Here is a 21,124-nt window from a genome sequence, read left to right as displayed (position 1 = left end):
ATTGTCACGTGCTCTCTGCACATCTGTAAGGGGAAGGAGGACCAGGTTCTGGCTCTGGTCCCTGGTAGGCCAAATAAAACTCCTGCACTGATGCAACCCATTAGATGGAGAAATCTTAGCAACACAGCTTCAAGGGGCCACTGGAGTTCTACCAAAAAGTGGCGTTTCATCATGTACAATGCAAGGTTTTTAATAATCTGCAGGAAATTATTTTACTTAATGATCTGAATTTCACAGCGCCCCCCCCCCCCTCTGAAATCGATTTTCTCTGACAAATTTGAAATGTGGTGAAAGATTCGGAGGCTGAATTTGGTGAAATGTTTAGAGTGATCATTTATAGAGAAGTGTGGACCTTGGAGACACCACTGTACACAAAGATGTCCTATTATTATCAATAACAGAACTCCCCAAAATGAGGTACGTAATAAACAAAATATTTTATATCAAAATACAGATCAGACTTGGTATGAAAATTAGACTTGGAGGATATGCTGTTCAGAACTTTGAATATACATAAATATTAACTTTGATTTAATCATCGTCCCCCTAAAGCATGCTCTTGGGTGAACCACTGTACCTAAGACACACTACAAACATTCATGACAGAAACTACTTACTGTGTGTAAATCTCGTCTGAAGAGAATCAGAGTAATAAATCCAACAATAATGGCTACTGGTGCTAAGCTGCTTATTGCCAAGACTTTTCCTATAGTATCCCCTGCAAGAAAAAATTACACATCAACATCTTTAGAATTAACTTTCAGTATATGACAATAAAGCAAGACATAAGAAATGCTGCATTTCTCAGACTTTTGCTACTCATAAGTATTATGATGTGCACTATAAAATGCACATCACTTCAGTCAGACAAGAAGACGAACAGGCAGCAGTACAACAGGGTCATATATGGTGCATGGAAGTAATTAGACACTGTTGATCTAACCAAGATATTCAATGCCAAAAGATCTTGCAGCATTTCCAGTGATGTCACTTGTTGCGTCCAACAGAAATTCTCTCACTGCCACTCCATATCTGTCTCACATTCATCTTTATTACGTGATGGTTATCAATCAAGTGTAATACAGGAAACTAAAAAAGAATGAGCTGAAGGAATAGCATGACAGAAATGGGAATGTGAGAAAGATTAGGAGAACAAGAATGTAAATAATGAACCGACATAAAATACCAACATGATTCTAACTTGATAAACCCACAAATTAATACACACACCTTACCTTCAGCTAAAATCACTTCATTTCTTCTACTTGGGTCCCTGAAAACCAAGCTTATCTTACTTCAATCCCTGAATTCTCAGTACCCAGCAATGATGAATTCTATCTTGAACAAATGTAATACACGAATATTGTAAATATAAACTAACAGATTACCCAAATCATGGCATGTCAATTCTTATAGATTAGTTAATATTATGACATACAAAATTCCTATTACTGATAATACTTAGAAACATATAAGCTACTTTAATTAATCTTTAGATTAATTCACAGGCTATATAAAAAATTAACCCTGACTTAAATATTTACACATTTAAGTAATCTTTCAAATACAGACTAGTATATCTACTATACCTAATCCACTTGACTGCAAGGAAGGAGGAAATGTGAGGGAGGCGGAGTAAGGGTGGTGAAGGGGGAGGAGAGGCGCAAAGTGAGAGCCCTGCCTACTGACCCAGTCTCACCCAAGGTCGTCTACCAAAGGAATTACCACAGGAACACTCCACTTACGATAGTAAATTAATGTTTTTAAGAATGAATCAACTATACTACAATTGTTGATACAGTATACAACTATACTGAATTTGGGAATTAACAAATACAATGCTAATCCGTTCCCAGAGACGAATCGTATGTCGAAATATCGCAAGTCGAAGCGATTTTTCCCATAAGAAATATAGGGAATTGAATTAATTCGTTCCCCACCCTCCAAAATATTAACATACAAATACATTTTATACTGAATACAAAGTTTTTTTCTAACTACAATACAGTACCTAAGTTTCTCTTACCTTTATGGAGGGCTCTTGATGGCATATGGAAGATGGTGATGAGGGGGGAGGAGGAGAGTTGTTACTGTTTGGAAGGGGAGTCCCGTTCCATTATCACATCAGGCAGTGATGTGATAATGGAAGGGGTACTCTCTGGGATACTCTCTCTCCTACGTTTTGCCTGAATACCACTAGGACCTGGTTGTGGTTCAGTGATTGTTTGTCTCAATACAAATTTGTCAAGAGACATTTATTCTTCCCTTCGTTTTAACATTTGTCTGTAAAGATGCATCACAATGTCCTTGAATAGGTTAAGGCAACGACCTACTGCAGCTTGATTTGGGTGAGTCGTTTCAGCAAAGGTTTGCAATTCTTCCCATGCTGCACACATTTTCTTAATTGTTGAGGAAGAGACATTCTGTATTGGCACATCCTCCCCTGAAGAAATTTCCTCAGCTGTCAAATCGCCACTCGCATTACCACAACACAAGAGTAAACCGATCTTTCATAGGCTTTTGTCCAGGCAATGACTTCTCCTCCTTGGTAATGTATGTTTTCTTTGGAAATCTTTTCCAGAATAGCCCTGTCTCGTCACAATTAAACACTTGTTGTGGTAGGTATGCCTCACTCTGCACAAAATCTTTAAATTCGCCAATGAATCTTTCAGCCGCTGGTTTGTCCGAGCTGGCAGCCTCCCCATGCCTCATATCATGAATTCCATTTCTTTTTCTAAATTTCTCAAACCATCCCCTGCTTGCCTTAAACTCTCACTTCTGCATCACTCGTTCAAGGGGTTTTCTTTAAAAGGTCTTCATGCAATTTTCTTGCCTTTTCACAAATGATGGCCTCCGAAACGCTATCACCCGCTAACTCCTTGTTGTGTATCTAAATTAATAATAACTGTTCAACATCCTCAAGTGTTTGTGGTCTATGTTTCATGATTATTGATACGCCTTTTGTCACTTTAGCACTCATAATGTCCTTTTTCTTAGCCAGTATGGTGGATATCGTTGACTGAGATTTGTTGTACTGCGTAATCAGTTCACCTACCCACACACCATCTTCATATTTACGAATGATCTCTTGTTTCTGCTCTATGGTCATTCTTACAAGGGATCTCATATGTTAAGCCTTACCACTGACTTTCCTGGGACTCATGGTGTGATATATAATAATTACTTTAATGTTCAAAATGCAAAAAATCACCACAAAAGCGGAATTTCTTATAGGCGCGATCGTCACTAAGCGGGCAGCTATAGTAAACTGAGGTAGGTCGGTCGCGTGACTGGGAACCACGCGCTCGGTCGACCCGAACGTGTACCAACAAATATCGAAAGTCGACGACACCATCGGATGTCGATTCGCATTTTTCGATGAAATTTATATCGTAACTCGAAATTATCATAAGTAGGGGCAATCGTATCTCGAGGTGCCACTGTATGTATGTGTGTGTGTAATTACCTAAGTGTAATTACCTAAGTGTAGTTACAGGATGAGAGCTACGCTCGTGGTGTCCCGTCTTCCCAGCACTCTTTGTCATATAATGCTTTGAAACTACTGACGGTCTTGGCCTCCACCACCTTCTCACTTAACTTGTTCCAACCGTCTACCACTCTATTTGCGAAGGTGAATTTTCTTATATTTCTTCGGCATCTGTGTTTTGCTAGTTTAAATCTATGACCTCTTGTTCTTGAAGTTCCAGGTCTCAGGAAGTCTTCCCTGTCGATTTTGTCAATTCCTGTTACTATTTTGTACGTAGTGATCATATCACCTCTTTTTCTTCTGTCTTCTAGTTTTGGCATATTTAATGCTTCTAACCTCTCCTCGTAGCTCTTGCCCTTCAGTTCTGGGAGCCACTTAGTAGCATGTCTTTGCACCTTTTCCAGTTTGTTGATGTGCTTCTTAAGATATGGGCACCACACAACAGCTGCATATTCTAGCTTTGGCCTAACAAAAGTCATGAACAATTTCTTTAGTATATCGCCATCCATGTATTTAAATGCAATTCTGAAGTTAGAAAGCATTGCATAGGCTCCTTGCACAATATTCTTTATGTGGTCCTCAGGTGATAGTTTTCTATCTAGAACCACTCCTAGATCTCTTTCTTTATCAGAATTCTTTAAAGATTTCTCACATAATATATAGGTTGTGTGGGGTCTATGTTCTCCTATTCCACATTCCATAACATGACATTTATTAACATTAAATTCCATTTGCCAAGTGGTGCTCCATATACTTATTTTGTCCAGGTCTTCTTGAAGGGCATGACAGTCATCTAAATTTCTTATCCTTCCTATTATCTTAGCATCATCAGCAAACATGTTCATATAATTCTGTATACCAACTGGTAGATCATTTATGTAGACAATAAACATCACAGGTGCAAGAACTGAACCCTGTGGTACTCCACTTGTGACATTTCTCCATTCCGATACATTGCCTCTGATTATTGCCCTCATTTTTCTATCAGTCAGAAAATTTTTCATCCATGATAGAAGCTTACCTGTCACCCCTCCAATATTTTCCAGTTTCCAGAACAACCTCTTATGTGGAACTCTGTCGAAAGCCTTTTTTAGGTCCAGATAGTGTGTGTGTGTGTGTGTGTGTTTTTAATACACACACACACACACACACACAGCAATCAGTAATCAGTAAATAGGGCAGTAATCAGAGGCAATGTATCGGAATGGAGAAATGTCACAAGTGGAGTACCACAGGGTTCAGTTCTTGCACCAGTGATGTTTATTGTGTACATAAATGATCTACCAGTTGGTATACAGAATTATATGAACATGTTTGCTGATGATGCTAAGATAATAGGAAGGATAAGAAATTTAGATGACTGTCATGCCCTTCAAGAAGACCTGGACAAAATAAGTATATGGAGCACCACTTGGCAAATGGAATTTAATGTTAATAAATGTCATGTTATGGAATGTGGAATAGGAGAACATAGACCCCACACAACCTATATATTATGTGAGAAATCTTTAAAGAATTCTGATAAAGAAAGAGATCTAGGAGTGGTTCTAGATAGAAAACTATCACCTGAGGACCACATAAAGAATATTGTGCAAGGAGCCTATGCTATGCTTTCTAACTTCAGAATTGCATTTAAATACATGGATGGCGATATACTAAAGAAATTGTTCATGACTTTTGTTAGGCCAAAGCTAGAATATGCAGCTGTTGTGTGGTGCCCATATCTTAAGAAGCACATCAACAAACTGGAAAAGGTGCAAAGACATGCTACTAAGTGGCTCCCAGAACTGAAGGGCAAGAGCTACGAGGAGAGGTTAGAAGCATTAAATATGCCAAAACTAGAAGACAGAAGAAAAAGAGGTGATATGATCACTACATACAAAATAGTAACAGGAATTGATAAAATCGACAGAGAAGACTTCCCGAGACCTGGAATTTCAAGAACAAGAGGTCATAGATTTAAACTAGCTAAACACAGATGCCAAAGAAATATAAGAAAATTCACCTTCGCAAATAGAGTGGTAGACGGTTGGAACAAGTTAAGTGAGAAGGTGGTGGAGGCCAAGACCGTCAGTAGTTTCAAAGCGTTATATGACAGAGTGCTGGGAAGACGGGACACCACGAGCGTAGCTCTCATCCTGTAACTACACTTAGGTAATTACACTTAGGTAATTACACTTAGGTAATTACACCAAGAAGTGCATTCTGGCTACCTAGTAGCCAGAATGCACTTCTTATCCTACTATGCAAGGCCAAATTTGCCTAATAGGCCGAGTGATTTTCTTTATTTTCAATAAATTGTTTCCATTAGTTTATTTTAATTATTATTATTATATTATATTAGGAACATAAATTATCGACTTAGTTGTGTTAGTTTAGATAAGGTTTAGATAGGTTAGGTAAGGTTGGTTAGGTTCGGTCATATATCTACGTTAGTTTTAATTCAAATTTCAACAACTTATAAATAATGAAATGGGCAGATTTATCATTTCATAAGAAAAAATTGGGAAAAATATATAAATTCAGGAAAACTTTGCTTATTAGGCAAATCGGGCCTTGCATAGTAGGCCGAGTACGATGTTCTGGCTACTAGGTACATTACAAAATATATTATATATATATATATATATATATATATATATTATATATATATATATATATATATAGTAATTATGTTTAACTCAAATTCTGTTACAATGAACCTATTAATACTTTTATTGGTTAACTTAAGGATCTGCCTAAAACACTATGCACATTATTGGCTTTGCAAAAATGTAACAAACCCCAATGTATCTTCTTTTATATAAAAAAAATAAACAAAAATAAAATAAAATCTACCGGAAGTTTTTTGTCTGAAAAGCAGATTAGTTTTCATAAATGTGAGTAGGTTTGTAAGGCAAGTTCTATTTTTAACAAATCCATGTTGTGCTGATTTTACAAGATTATCCACTGTGAGACGGCGAATGATTCCCTTCCTTAGGGTTGTCTCCATGAGCATGAAGATGTCCGAGGTTAAGCTGATAGGATGATAGTTTTCTGCCAAGCTCTCTCTGCCTTTTTTTTTTTTTTTTAAATAGTGGTGACATTTGCATATTTCCAATTTAGGGAGACTATCCCTTGGACCAAAGATTTTCTGAAAGAGAGTTTCAATGGTAGGCATAGTTTATCTACCAGTTCCGTAATGAGCGTGGATTGAATTTCGTTCACACCTGGGACATTCGAGTCTTGTAGTCTGTCAATGCTCTCCCTGATTATGTCATTTCATTCTCTTCACTTCCTTTAAATATTTGTGTTGGTAATGGGATGCTGTCTAATCTTTCTAGTGCAAACACTGATGTACTGTATTCATTCAGAAAGCTTTCTGTTCATTTATCATTTTTTATTGTAAAAAACATTATAAAATTTATTTTTTTCTCTCAACTCGACACAATAATTCTATACCCAATGGTGATGTACCTGTCATTTGTTACAAACTTTGATACAATCTGGCAGGTCAAAAGATGGCAAGTACATAATTTAGCAACACAAGGTTATAAAAGTGTCATTTGTATTATTACTATACTTTTTCTTTTACGAGTGCTTCACGCTTGCCACTAGAGGAACAAGTCTTCCCTGACATGGTCCTCATCATGTAGAATCACACAAAACTCTAGCCCTCCATAGTAAACGAGTTTGACATCTTGAGTAGCGACAGGCGACCCAGACACCTACCTTGAGGATACTCCACGTACGTTAAGGAAAAAGGCTTCCACTCTAGATCAGCCATTGTTGTGATGGCCGTGTTGGTGTGGTGGTGAAGGAGCGTGGCTGGCTGTTGGTGCTGAGGAAACACACAACTAAAGACAATTACCCTTCACCCTCGCTCAGTTCCCACCATGTAAACAAACATTGATCCTTAACATCCTTTATATCCTGGCTCTCTTAAGTAACTCTTCAAGTTTTAATTATTTAAGCATTTATAACAAGCTCGGTTACCTAAAAATTTTTATTAAAAAGTAACAATGTATTAGCAATTACATATGTACAATGCTTGAGGCCATTGTCCTGAAGTGTGTGCAGAGGGGTGCCGCGGCCCCGGCTTCAGCCACGCCCTCACTACTCAATAGTCTCCCATGGTGGGATAAATTTAGCCTAAACAATTATGCTCAATTCAGACAAACACCCTCACGGACTACACACACACACACTGTGATGTATCAAACAATGCCTTCCATTATAATGGCTGCACTACGTCACATACGTAAGTCTCTTCTTTTTTCATTTTTTTTGTTTTGCTCTATTGACGTACATTTCTTAATGAAGTACTGTAGCACACTACTATGTTAAATGTGTCAAAACCATGAATTAAGAATAGAGGAGAGCGTTGGTTATATGAAATACGCCTGAAGTTCATGAATAATTATCTATTTACCCGAGGGCCACTAATTACGATTCTTCGCGGCGTGGATCGTATTCCAGGGACCTGCCCGAAACGCTACGCGTACTAGTGGCTGTACAAGAATGTAACAACTCTTGTATATTTTAAAAAATAAAATAAATAAACACTAGTGGCCTTGACGAGGACAGGAAGCCAGCGGCTTGTCAAAGTTCCAACCAACTCTCCATTTATCACGATTTTTTCCTAACTGGATTCTAAAATTAAACAATATTTTGGCCTTTACGGCTTCGGCGGGTAGGCAGTTCCATCAGTTTATAACCCTGGGGGTGGAAAAAGCATCTGTTCTCAGTCCTACAGTGTGACTTGTTGAGCTTGAAACAGTTACGTTACTCCATGTTTGTTACATCTGATCTTTTCAAGAAGTGGTCTAGATTGATATCCTCCACGTTGTTCAATATTTAAAAAAAAAATTATGAGATCTGCAACCTTGTTACCTAGTGCAGGCTAAGTAATCTAGGTCGGTCCATAGAATTACCCAAATTCTATTGTTGCATTGTTACCTAGGTTACATAGTCTCTCCATACTCCCTTCCTCCATTGTACTCTGGCTATGTTTATTTGCATTGTAAAGTTTTGTTTTCAGTGTACCTGAAAATAATCTACCTCGCTTATTATATTTCAATTTTAGTAATTTTGCCGTTTATTTTTTCTAAAGTCAATCTGTATTGAATCCTTATTTTTGTCACCTGTATTCTACTTGTCTAATTACATTGATTAGTATTTTTTGCATATATTAGAAATATAGCATTTTTTATATTATAAAAATATATAAAAAATTAATCTTGTCTATCTCAAAATAGACTATTATTCTTGTCAATCTTTATTGAATCCTTATTTTTTCTACTTGTCATCTGTATCCTTGTTGACTAATTACATTCTTTTTTTATTTGGTCCTATCAAACGTGTATTTGCATTTTTTGTTATGTAGTTGTTTTTATATCTAGAATTTTTTGTGATTGCTCGTTTTATTATTGTACTTAAATTACTTTTATTCTTATCATCATTTTATTCTAGTGTAATTTTAGTAATTTTGTCAAGTTTATTTAATTACTAATCATATGCCATTATTTTTGTATTCCACTTTCATCTGTGGTTATTTTTTAATTTGAATTTTTATTGTAATTTTTATTGTAATTTACTGTCACACACCTCCCCCATATTCTAATCAGAATATCCTTAATGTCTTCTCCATTCTTACTCCATGCAAACTACCATCGACTCTGAACTCACAGTCTCCGTGGTGTAGTGGTAAGACACTCGCCTGGCGTTCCGCGAGCACTATGTCATGGGTTCGTATCCTGGCCGGGGAGGATTTACTGGGCGCAATTCCTTAACTGTAGCCTCTGTTTAACGCAACAGTAAAATGTGTACTTGGATGAAAAAACGATTCTTCGCGGCAGGGGATCGTATTCCAGGGACCATAGGATTAAGGACTTGCCCGAAACGCTACGCATACTAGTGGCTGTACAAGAATGTAACAACTCTTGTATATATCTCAAAAAAAAAAAAAAAAAAAAACTAAATCTGCTATCACATATCTACAATAACTAGCACATTGATCATCACCACTGCAGTTACTACACAGTAAACCTTGCAAAAAACAAACTCCAAAATAATGCAAGCCAATCAGTATTCAACCAATATGTCAGATCACTTGGTAAATATTTTGATGACATCAATGCACTACTCACAGCACTAGGTACTAAACTATCCTTCATAATTTTAACAGAAACATGGCTAAGTAAAGACCATACCCAACTATACAACTTTGCCGGATATAAAGCCATTCACATTTGCAGGCCTGATAAAAGTGGTGGTGGTACAGCTATCTATTATCAAGATAATGTCACTTGCACAAGTGCTATTAGCAATAGAAACAACTACTGTGAATATACCTTTACTCAATTCTCATTCAAATCGTCATTAACTATTGGAGTTATTTATAGATTTTCCAATACTAATACAACTGCATTCTCAGATAATATAAGGAACCTAATCATAAACAACAAACTCATAAAAAATCACATCATCTTAGGAAGTAACTTCAACATTGACCTTTGCCAACAAAATAGCCCCCCCAAGTCGAATACTTCCCAAACAGCATGAACTATGAACTCCTGTATGCAAATCCCCACAATCACTAAGCCCACACAAATTACTCAAACATCTGCTACAACCCTGGACCACATATGGACTAACATAACAGCCCGCCTTGCCTCTGGTATAATCACAGACAGAACAACTGACCAGTAGCCTACCTTCCTCTCAGCAAACATGAACATAACACCCACAGATACCAAGAAACTTACCTTTAGACTACACAGCAAAGCAGTAATAGGTAACCTCATTAATGCACTTCTTAATATAAACTGGGAATCTAAATTCAACAATACACGGGATATAAATTCATTAGCCAACATCTTTCTCTCCAAAACTCTAAGCCTCTACAATATTCACTGTTCTCTCCTCACAAAGCAAGTAACTGCTAAAGGATTAAACAACCCATGGCTCACAAGTGGCATACTTAAAGCAATTAACAAGAAACACAATATGAAAAAAACCATAGGATTGGCCTAGTTACAAAAGAAGAAGTTAAGAGATACTCATCAATACTGTATTTACAAATATAATACAAAGAGCCGAACTTTCCTTTATGAGAATAGATTTAAAGAAGCAAAAGGAAGTATGAAAAGTAACACTATCTGGTAAAAATTGAGACCTATGGCCTCAAAACAGCAAAAAACTCCCCCAGAAAGAAAACAAACAAGCAAATCTTCGTCCAGCTAGACCCCCCGCTCGTTGGCGCCACAAACATTCCCCCCCCCCCCCCCGACAAGGGGAGGGGGAGTCGGCCAGGGTCAGCCGGGCTACCCACCCTTCAGTTCTTGACTGATGTGCTGGCAGTCGGATGTCACCTCGGGCCATGTTTTCCTGTTTTGGGATTTTGCCTTGTACGGCTGTTCCTGCACTTGTGGTGTGTGTTTTCCTGGAGTTCCTGGGTACCAGAGCTGCATGCGTCTAGGGCCACCTACCCTAGGTGCTCCGAGAGTACTGCCCTTGCATGGTCAGGGTTATCTTCCCTGGGGCATTCGGGAATCACTCCCCGTTAGAGGACTTTCTCGCTTGTAGTTATCCTCGTCCTTTGGTTGCATTTTGGAGTCTTGGGCTTTCTGCCTTACCCTGGGTAGGTGAGTGTGTGTTTGCTTGTGGGGCACACTGCAGCTGGCGCAGCCTGCTTAAGCTATCACGCGGCAGCCGACATTTCTTTCCGACTGCTCGTTGGCAGTTGGAGAGTTTCGTGGGTTTTATTGTTTTCTTTCTCTGTTTGAAGCTTTTGCCTGGTTTTGCAGAGTTCTGCCTGGATCCTCATTAAGCTATACCTAGGGTGTGGTGGAAGGAATTGTGCCCAACCATTTGGACGGTCAGGGATTGAACGCTGACCTACATGAAGCGAGATGGTAGTCAGTCCAAGTGGTTGGGAGACTCGACCTATGGAGCGATTCAGTATTGATTTAAAGGGGCCACTACCATCAGCGACCCATAATCCTTATATGCTAACAGTCATTGATAAGTATTCACATTTTCCTTTGCATTTCCATGCCCTAACATGCACATAATGACTGTGATAATCCAATGCTAATCCTAATATTGCCTTAAAGCAATATTTAACCTTTGTGGAATGCCTAACTTTATCCATTCAGACAGAGGTACCTCCTTTATGTCCTAGGAGCTCAAGGCATAACTTTCTCAAAAGTGCACTGCAACAAGCAGGACAATGCCCCACCACCCCACAGGAATCACACAGGTCGAACGGTATAACCGTATCATATGGAAGGCTCTACATTTAACATTAAAGTTACACAATCTAGCAGAAAATCATTGGGAACTGGTGCTTCCAAATGCATTACACTCCATTAGATCTCTTTTTTTTTTTTATCTACCTCAACCAATACAACCCCCATATGAGCATTTTTTTAGATTTCAGTGATGCTCAACACATGGAAGTCCATTGATATTGTGGCTTATGTCTCCTGGTCCAGTGCTACTTCGATGTTTTGTTCGGTCTAATAAGACTAACCCCCTAGTTGATCAGGTTGAGCTCATTGATGAAAATCCAACTTATGTAAACATTACGTATCCAGATGGATGCCATTCTACAGTATCTATCCATGATCAATGTCCAGTGGGTCTGATACTCCCATGAAGCAACATCATGATGATAATCATGAGGGCATAATCACAAGAATCGACCCTCTCCAGTCCATGACATTGGGACAGGAAGGATGGGCTCCCTAACTACACTTGGTATTTAAGATAGTGAATTAGCAGATAGGATACAATGCTAATCCTCTGCATATCAGCATTGTCACTGAGCAATGCTAATGCTCAGTGACAATGATCTACTTTCTCCAGAGAGACCCCAGAAAGTCTGCCCGGTTGCCAAGGCCTCCTGATTGTTATGGCTGGGATTAAGATTATGTAATTAGTGTGCTGATGAGAAGTATTTATTTAAGTTATCTGCTATGTTTACTTACTATTAGCAAACAATCAGAAGGAAGAAAGAATGTGATATTTTAAAAATATCTTATTCATTAGATTATATTCATTTGTCTCATTTTGTAGAGTTCATTATTATGAGGATTTTGTAATTCCCTCCTGATACCTTTGATTTGTGTTATTTCAGATATCATGTAGGAAACCAAGTCAATTAAAGCTGAGGAAAATGAAATCAAGTATTGTACATTATTTACCTCCGGCCTTGGTCAATAACAATAACAGATGGAAAATTACCAAACATACAAAAGGCTTTTAAGAGCTTAACAGTGATTCACTTAAGATTATATACACAGCCAATTTGAAAATACATAGCACCAGCATAGATTTCTTATCTTATTATGTATAAAATAATTAGCATGTCCAGCAATTCATATCAAAGTTGCTGTCTGAAATAAGAGCTAATCTATGTAAACTGATGAATGGAAATCAATCTAGCTACCATTAGAGGGGAGATGGGACAGAAAAGATAAAGTCATACTGTAAAATAACAAAGGAAAAAGACAAAGTCGACATGTACAGCATGGTCCAAATGAGGGAATAATAGAACAAGAGCATAGGGATGAAAGTTAAATGAGTCAGAGACAGAAGAAAATACTTATACTATATGAGGGACAAACAGTAGTAAAAAAAGTGGAATGCATTGAAAGAAGTGATGAATGTCATCTCCATCCAAAGCTTTAATCACAAATGCAAGAGTGAACTAAAGTGTTGAAAAATATAAAATAAAAAAAAACAAACAAAAAAATAGTTAGGAATTCAGGCTGAATAACAAAGTAGTTCTTTGCATAAATACTGACAGGGAAAATCCAGCATTGAATGTAAGGAAATGTCTGTTTCTGGAGGAGCCACAGTGGCTCCCTGTAGCTATTTCACTGAGATTGCTGCAATCTATCAGTCACATCAGTTGCATGAGCTCATTTGGTCTTCCAGGGACCAGAGCCATAGCCTGGCCCCCTTCACATGAGGCACAGGAACAAATGACATTCAGCCATTTCACTGGAAAAGCATCCAGAAAGTCAGCAAAGCTTTACAAGCAACAGTTGGGTTCCCAGTACTCAAAACCCAAAACAAAAAATAAACAAAAGCAAACACAAAACTAGCTAAAACTTGACAGTACTGAATGCCACCGCCAGGTGGCCTGGTGATCAGTCCACTGTCAGCCCACACATCAGTTCAGGAGCTGATGAACACTGTCATGAACTGATGAACGTGGGAGGGAGACAGGTAGCCACCAAGGCTCTACCAGAGAGAGAGAGGGTGTCTCATTACATTCAATGCTGGGCTTCTGGGGAAGTCTCTTGGTGGCTCCCTGTAGCTAAATAACTACAGAGAAAATTAGAGGGACTTACCGGAGAGGGGAAAAGGCAGCAGGCACCAAGACGAAATCAAGACCAATGATCGGGAACATGACCCAGAACAACACAGGATCAAGGACGACCAGGGACAATGACTAAATACCTGGCCGCCATGACCATATTAGTCTGCCAAAATCTACGAGCCTAAATATCCGTTGAAGACATATTACAGAACACCACTACAAGTGCAGCGTATTTGCAAACATCATGGGCCCATGGATAAACTGCAGGCTGGTTAGCCTTCATGATACTGCAGACAACCTGAAAAATATGAGTCTTGGAATAGGGGACCAAGGAGACTGGATCAAACCAAAGAGCATGCTCCAAGGCTGAGGCGGTGGCACACAGGTAACAAAAAATCACCAACAGACTCAACAAATCATGTATCCCCCAGCTGAATCAACCAAGTATCAATGACCAATGGATATCTCCAGAAGCCCAATGACTTATTCTTCACCAGAAAAGAAGGAGATGGTTGCCAACCATCTCCTCGGATACACAAACCAAGTTGGGAAATCAGACTGCAGAAAGAAGCCGCCATTGATAAAACTAGACAACAATGTCCTCAGGAAAGAGGAGAGGTAAAAAAAGCAGCAGCAGATAAAAGGGCTAAGGACCAAGCCATATCTAAACAATGATCAAGGAGGGCCTGCTGACATGTGAGGCAAAATGCGTAAAATGCTGCCACCACCTTTCAAAGGATGGGAGAAGGCATCTTGGGCAAGGTCGCTGGCACTGCAGATGTCAAACCCTCCACACCTGGAATCAAACCAAGTGAGTCCACGTCCTCACGGAGCTGGGGCCAGATTCACGAAGCAGTTATGCAAGCACTTACGAACCTGTATATCTTTTCTCAATCTTTGGCGGCTTTGTTTACAATTATTAAACAGTTAATGAGCTCTGAAGCACCAAGAGGCTGTTTATAACAATAACAACAGTTGATTGAGAAGTTTTTATGCTTGTAAACCGTATAATAAATGTAACCAAAGCCGTCAAAGATTGAGGAAAGATGTACACGTTCGTAAGTACTGTACTTGTGTAACTGTTTCGTGAATCTGGCCCCTGATCGGAGAATAAGCTCCACAAGAGCCCAAAAATGCATGACTGTTGCCAAGTGCATATGAGCCCCGTGATCTGTGATAAGGGCAGAGGACAGCACTAGCAGGTGAATGTGAAGCTGCCACTTACCCACATCCTTGGGGAAGAGCAGGAGCAAATAAGCAGTGCTCGAGCTGGGAATAAGGAGTGTCAACCAAGAACACCTGAAGAGCGTTCAGCACTTTACGCCATTCAAGCATACAGGCATAACAGAACCCCTGCCATGTCCCCAGGATGAATCCAGAACCTTATAACAACGCCAAAAAAGTAATGCTAACCCGAATTCAAAGGAACCAGGGTCCATCATGGAAGCAAGGTTCTGTAAGAGATAATGCAAAATACCTTCACGACCAACTGAAGTGGAGACTTAGAAAGAGGGAAACCTCTGCAAAGATGAATCCACAGGATTGAATAGCACACAGAAGCGTGCCCTTGGAAAAGCTGCTGTCAAATCAAACTCATACCGATCAGGAAGATAAGGGAACCCTTCTCCTGTGAACATACGATCCTTCTTGGTATTTACAAAACACCAAGAAGAATCCATGGACATCCAAGGGTCCAGATCGGGACCCTGGTGGTGACATTTGGTATTTTAGGTAGGTAGAACCTAGGTAGAATCTACTGTATACTAAATCACCTACAAATATGGAAGAATAGGATATGTACCTAGAAAGTAGGGAATCTTGAAAAAATCCCTAGTTAGAAGAAAGAGACAACTTAGAAACTCCTATTATTATTTCTTGAGGTAATCTGGAAGGTTATGAGCAGCACATCTGAAGCCAAGGTTTCCAGCTGTGCTATCTGGGGTGTTTTGGCTCCTTGCAGCACATCGATATCTGTGGGGAAAAAAATATACCTGTAATTCTCAAATTAACTTTATTAATTCTTATCTACTGCACTGTGTTTTTATCCTTTATCCTAAAATAAAGTGCCATAACCAAGGTAAATTAACTCGCATCGCAATGACTGCAAGTACAAGAAACAGAAAAGAATAGAGGGAGGAGAAGATGGAGAAGGGAATATGTGAACATAGGGAGGGTGAATTAATGTGGAAGAGGGAGTTAATGGAAGGGAAGATGAGATGGGAATGGAAAGGGAAGATGAGATGGGAATGGAAAGGGAAGATGGGGTGGGAATGGAAAGGGAAAATGGGGAAGGAAATGGAAGGGGAATGTTGAGGAGGACTGCAAGAGAAAGGTGGGATTGAATGTTAGGGAAAAGTGGTGGGGGGGGGAGGAAGAGGCAACTTTACCCTGTGATGATTCAGAGGATCAATGTCCCTGCAGTCCAGTCTCTGACCAGGCCTCCTGGTCGGCGGGTTGGTTAACCAGGCTGGTGGATGCGGCTGCTCGCAGCCTGACGTATTAATCATAACCTGGTAGATAAGGTATCCTTTGGAGGTGTTTATTGAGTTCTCTCTTGAACACCATGAGTGGTCGGTCACTTATGTCCTTTATGTGTTGAGGGAATGCGATGAAAATTTCTGGGTCTTTGATGTTGATAAGAGTTCTCTCTTAGTATACCTATTGTGCCTCTGCTTCTCAATGGGGCTATTTTGCACATCCTGCCATGCCTCCTGGTCTCATGTCATGTCATTTACATGTGCAGATTTGGAAAAAGTTCCTCTAATATTTTCCAGGTGAAAATCTGAAAAATATGTATCTCTTTCTCGCCTGCGCTCTAGAGAATACAGTTTTAACAATTTTAGTCGGTCCCAATAATTTAGATGTTTTATAGAGTGGATTCTAGCAGTAAAAGATCTTAGCACATTCTCCAGGTTAGCAATTTCTCCAGCTTTGAATGGGGCTGTTATTGTGCAACAATATTCCACTCTAGAGAGCCACTAATGTCTTAAAAACCATCATCATTGGCATGGCATCTCTTGTTAGGAAGGTTCTCGTTATCCAACTTGTCTTTTCGGGGGGGGGGGGGGAGCCCCATCAGCTTCTTGAAGCTATCATACACTGATCAGTAATTATCTAAGTGTAGTTATAGGATGAAAACTATGTTTGTGGTGTCCCATCTTCCCAGTACTCTATCTTATAACACTTTGAAACTACTGATTGTTTTGGCCTCCACCACCTTTTCACTTAGCTTGTTCCAACTGTCTACTAAGTTTGCAAAAGAAAACTGTCTAATATTTTTTGGGCAACTTTGTTCCCTTAGCTTGAATCTGTGTCCTCTTGTTTGTGTAGTTCCTGGTTTCAGGAATTCTGCTTTGTCAATTTAGTTGATTCCTGGTAGTATTTTGTAAGTGGTGATCATATCACCTCTTTTTCTTCTGTCTTCTAGTTTTGGCATGTTTAACGCCTCTAGTCTCTCGTCATAACTCTTGTTTTTCAGTTCTGGAATACATTTTGTAGCGTGCCATTGCACCTTTTCCAGTTTATTTATGTGCTTCTTGAGATTTGGGAACCATACATCTGCTGTATGCTTCAGGTGCCATCAGTTGCAGGAATTTTTATTGGCCTACCAGTGACACTGACAGAACCCCAGTCACCTCAAAGGGGCGCAGGGAGTGATGGTCTATAAAAACTTTACATTTGAAGTTTAACATAAATGCCACCACCAGCAAAGCACCCAGAAAGGTAGGAGAACCAAAACAAACCACTGAATGGTTTGCGGAAATTTCAGCTTAGTGGTTGCTTAGGGCCTTTGAGACAGGGCTGCCTTGTTGGATTCTGTAGCCTGATTGAGTTTTATGGAGCCCAACTGTGTTCCAGCTGTTTCCATTCACAGCTTCAGCTCTTTTTTTTTTTTTTTCATTCTTTCGTTACTTCCTTCTCTACAGGAAGTACGTTGGATTTGTAGGTGTCCATTACATTTGTGTGCTGCTATTCTCGCACATCCACTAACAGAAAATTCAGCGGTATGCCACCAGACTCGTCTCGGAACTGAGAGGTATGAGCTACAAGGAAAGGCTAAAGGAGCTGAAACTCATGTCCCTGGAAGACAAAAGAGTAAAGGGAGACATGATAACCACCTACAAAATTCTCAGGGGAATTGACAGGGTGGACAAAGACAAACTCTTTAGCACGGGCAGAACACGAACAAAGGGAGACAGGTGGAAACCTAGTTCCTAAATGAGCCATAGAGACGTTAGAAAGAATTTTTTCGTGTTAGAGTAGTTAACAAATGGAATGCATTAGAAAGTGATGTGGTGGAGACAGACTCAATACACAGTTACAAATGTAGATATGATAGAGCCCAGTAGGCTCAGGAATCTGTACACCAGTTGATTGACTGTTGAGAGGCAGGACCAAAAAGCCAAAATTCAACACCTGCAAGCACAACTAGGCGAGTACGTGTAGCGTTTTGGTAACACTGCTCTCAGGCTGTTTATATGCAGTTGCATAGCATGAGCCAGAAGTTATTGTATGCCTGGAGCTGCATGTGCACAGGGTTCTCTTCTGTGTGTGCTCTTGGAGTACTCCCCTTCCGCAGTTAGGGTTATCTTCCCTGTGGCGTTCGGGATATGCTCTTTTTAGGGGGGGCCCCTCCTCCTTTGAGGGGGGGGGGCCCTTGCCCTTAACCCTTGAACAGCATAACCAAATGCTGACATCCCCATGGTGTGCAAGAAAAAAAAATCAGAATTTTTTTTCTTTGAACTTTGTTAACTCCAGGAAACATAAAAATCCAAGTAAAAAGTCTCTGTATATTGTGGTTTAGTTGTAGTGACATGGAGAAGTTGGGATTTTCTGTGGGGAACCCCGTTGGCTCCCTGATGTTAGCATACTGATTAAGTGCCACACTATTTGGAGTCATCAGTCGCAGAGTTCTTGTATGCCTACCGGGGATCAGAGCCAGAACCTGGCCCCCTCACAGAGGTGCAGGGAGTGTTTATCATCTTGCCATTTTCCTGAAAGGTAGATGAATTGAAACAGACTACTATCTGGTTGAAAAATGTGACTTACGTCCTCAAGATATCAAAAGAACTCCCTCACAAAAAAAAAAAAAAAAACTTCGCCCAACTAACCCCATGCTTGTTGGCTCCCCCCCCCCCCCCGCAGGGTTTTTCTCCGAATGCTAGTTTTACTGTCAGGGGGAGGGGTTTCAAGGGTGTTAGTGTGATTTTTATTATATTTGCTGGCCTTTTGTATTGCCTTTATGGCAGAGGAGTTCTGCCTTTCACCTGATAAGGCAGCGCCTAGGGTGTAGATGATGGTCCTCCTTTGTGACCCCAGGGGCTTTCCCGGGGTGATCAGAGTCGGGTCAGATGTAACCAGCTTAGTTAGCCCCAGTGCCTGGGGTTCGTGTAGCGCTCGTGTACCCTGCAAACCCTGGAAATCCCCAGGTGGCTCGATATACTATGGATGCCTGCTTGATACCTGCTTGATGGGGTTCTGGGAGTTGTTCTACTCCCCAAGCCCGGCCCGAGGACAGGTTCGACTTGTGAGAGTTTGGTCCACCAGGCTGTTGCTTGGAGCGGTCCACCAGGCTGTTGCTTGGAGCGGTCCACAGGCCCACATACCCACCACAGCCCGGTTGATCAGGCACTCCTTGAAGAAAACTATCTAGTTTTCTCTTGAAGATGTCCACAGTTGTTCCGACAATATTTCTTATACTCGCTGGGAGGATGTTGAACAACCGTGGAACTCTGATGTTTATAATGTACAATGTTCTCTGATTGTGCCTATGGCACCCCTGCTCTTCACTGGTTCTATTCTGCATTTTCTTCCATATTGTTCACTCCTGTACGTTGTTATTTTACTGTGCAGATTTGGGACCTGGCCCTCCAGTATTTTCCACGTATATATTATTTGATATCTCTCTCATCTCCTTTCTAGTGTGTACATTTGGAGAGCTTCGAGATGATCCCAATAATTTAGGTGCTTTATCGTGTCTATGGATGCCGTATATATTCTCTGTATTCCCTCTATTTCAGCAATCTCTCCTGCTCTGAAGGGGAAAGTGAGCACTGAGCAGTACTCAAGCCGGGACAGCACAAGTGATTTGAAGAGTGCAACCATTGTGATGGGATCTCTGGATTTGAAGGTTCTCGTAATCCATCCTATCATTTTTCTGGCTGACGCAATGTTTGCTTGGCTATGCTCCCAAGAGGATCCCTCTTTTGAGCTCGCTCCTGCCTTGTGCGAATTCTAGGGTTGCTCGTCGCCTGTACCTCAGGGTGACGATCATCCTTTCTGCCTCCGCCATGCTGCCTGTAGGATCGAGGATACCTACAACCTGCAGTCTTGCGGGACTTGTTTCCCGCTTGTCCTCCAATTCACCCATCCCTCTTCTGATATTATGTGAGATCAGGCAGGGGCTGCATTGCATAGGCATTTCTCAGTGTTGCAATGTACCAGGCTGGTTGCCCGTTTGGAAGCCCCAGAGCTGCCCTACTTAAGTTTTAGGGACTAGTATTTGGGGGTGAACTGAAGGGTGGGTGGCCCAGCTCACCTGGGCCAGTTCCCCCTACCTGGTGTGGCACTAACAAGCAAGGAGGGGGGGAGGGGGTTTATTTGGACAAAGAATTGTTTGTTTCTTTTCTCTCTGGGGGAGTTCTTTTGCTCTTTTGAGGTTGTAGGTTGCAATTTTCAACCAGACAGTGGCCTGTTTTGTTTAGCCTATCTTTCTGGGTGCCTTCCTTGGCCAATGGCAAGTATGACATACTTTAAATGTAAAGTATTCATAGGCCACTGATCCTTGCACCTTTCTGAGGAGGGGGGGGGGGGCAGATTCTGGTGCTGGTCCCTGGTAGGCAACAAGTACTTTGTGATTGATGACCCCCAAATAGGATAGCACTATATCAGTGGGATAGCTTCAGGGAGCCGACAGGGTTCCCAACAGAAATAGGTGATATGATCACCACATACAAAATAATAGGAATCAACCAAATTGACAGATTAATTTCTGAAACCAGCAACTTCAAGAACAAGAGGATACAGATTCAAGTTATGGAGACAAAGGTGCTGAAATTTTGTTAGAAAGTTTTCTTTTGCAAACATAGAGGTAGACGGTTGGAACAAGTTAAGTGAGAAGGTGATGGAGACCAAAACCCTCAGTAGTTTCAAAGCATTATTTGACAAAGAGTACTGGGAAGAGGGGACACCATGAGCATAGCTCTCATCCTGTGACTACACTTAGGAAATTAAATTACACAAGATACATACAAATTCAGGGAGTAGTGGCCCATGGCACCTGCCTCATCTGTCACCGCGAGAACTGTCAGTGAAATACACTGCCC

The 21,124-nt window shown here is 40.5% G+C and overlaps 1 protein-coding gene and 1 long non-coding RNA gene across 6 annotated transcripts in view; one reads left to right on the top strand and one right to left on the bottom strand.

Moving 5' to 3' along the window:
* Positions 1–617: 617 nt before the first annotated feature.
* Positions 618–21,124, bottom strand: part of LOC123763944 (formylglycine-generating enzyme) — a 42,430-nt gene continuing 21,923 nt past the window's right edge. For all 5 annotated transcript variants that reach the window (XM_045751282.2, XM_045751279.2, XM_045751277.2 and 2 more), the window contains exons 7-8: positions 15,601–15,770; positions 618–718 (exon numbers count right to left, since the gene is read on the bottom strand). In XM_045751282.2, the coding sequence (XP_045607238.1) occupies positions 15,668–15,770 (103 nt within the window). In that variant the 3' untranslated portion in view covers positions 618–718; positions 15,601–15,667. The remainder of the gene's footprint in view (positions 719–15,600; positions 15,771–21,124) is intronic.
* LOC138367883 (uncharacterized) lies at positions 7,565–12,657 on the top strand. Its single transcript, XR_011229442.1, has 2 exons — positions 7,565–7,727; positions 12,609–12,657. It is a non-coding gene; the product is annotated as an uncharacterized lncRNA (long non-coding RNA).

This window comes from Procambarus clarkii, chromosome 23 (genome assembly GCF_040958095.1).
Source record: "Procambarus clarkii isolate CNS0578487 chromosome 23, FALCON_Pclarkii_2.0, whole genome shotgun sequence".
Classification (NCBI taxonomy): Eukaryota; Metazoa; Arthropoda; class Malacostraca; order Decapoda; family Cambaridae; genus Procambarus; species Procambarus clarkii.
This window is presented reverse-complemented; position numbering and strand designations above follow the sequence as displayed.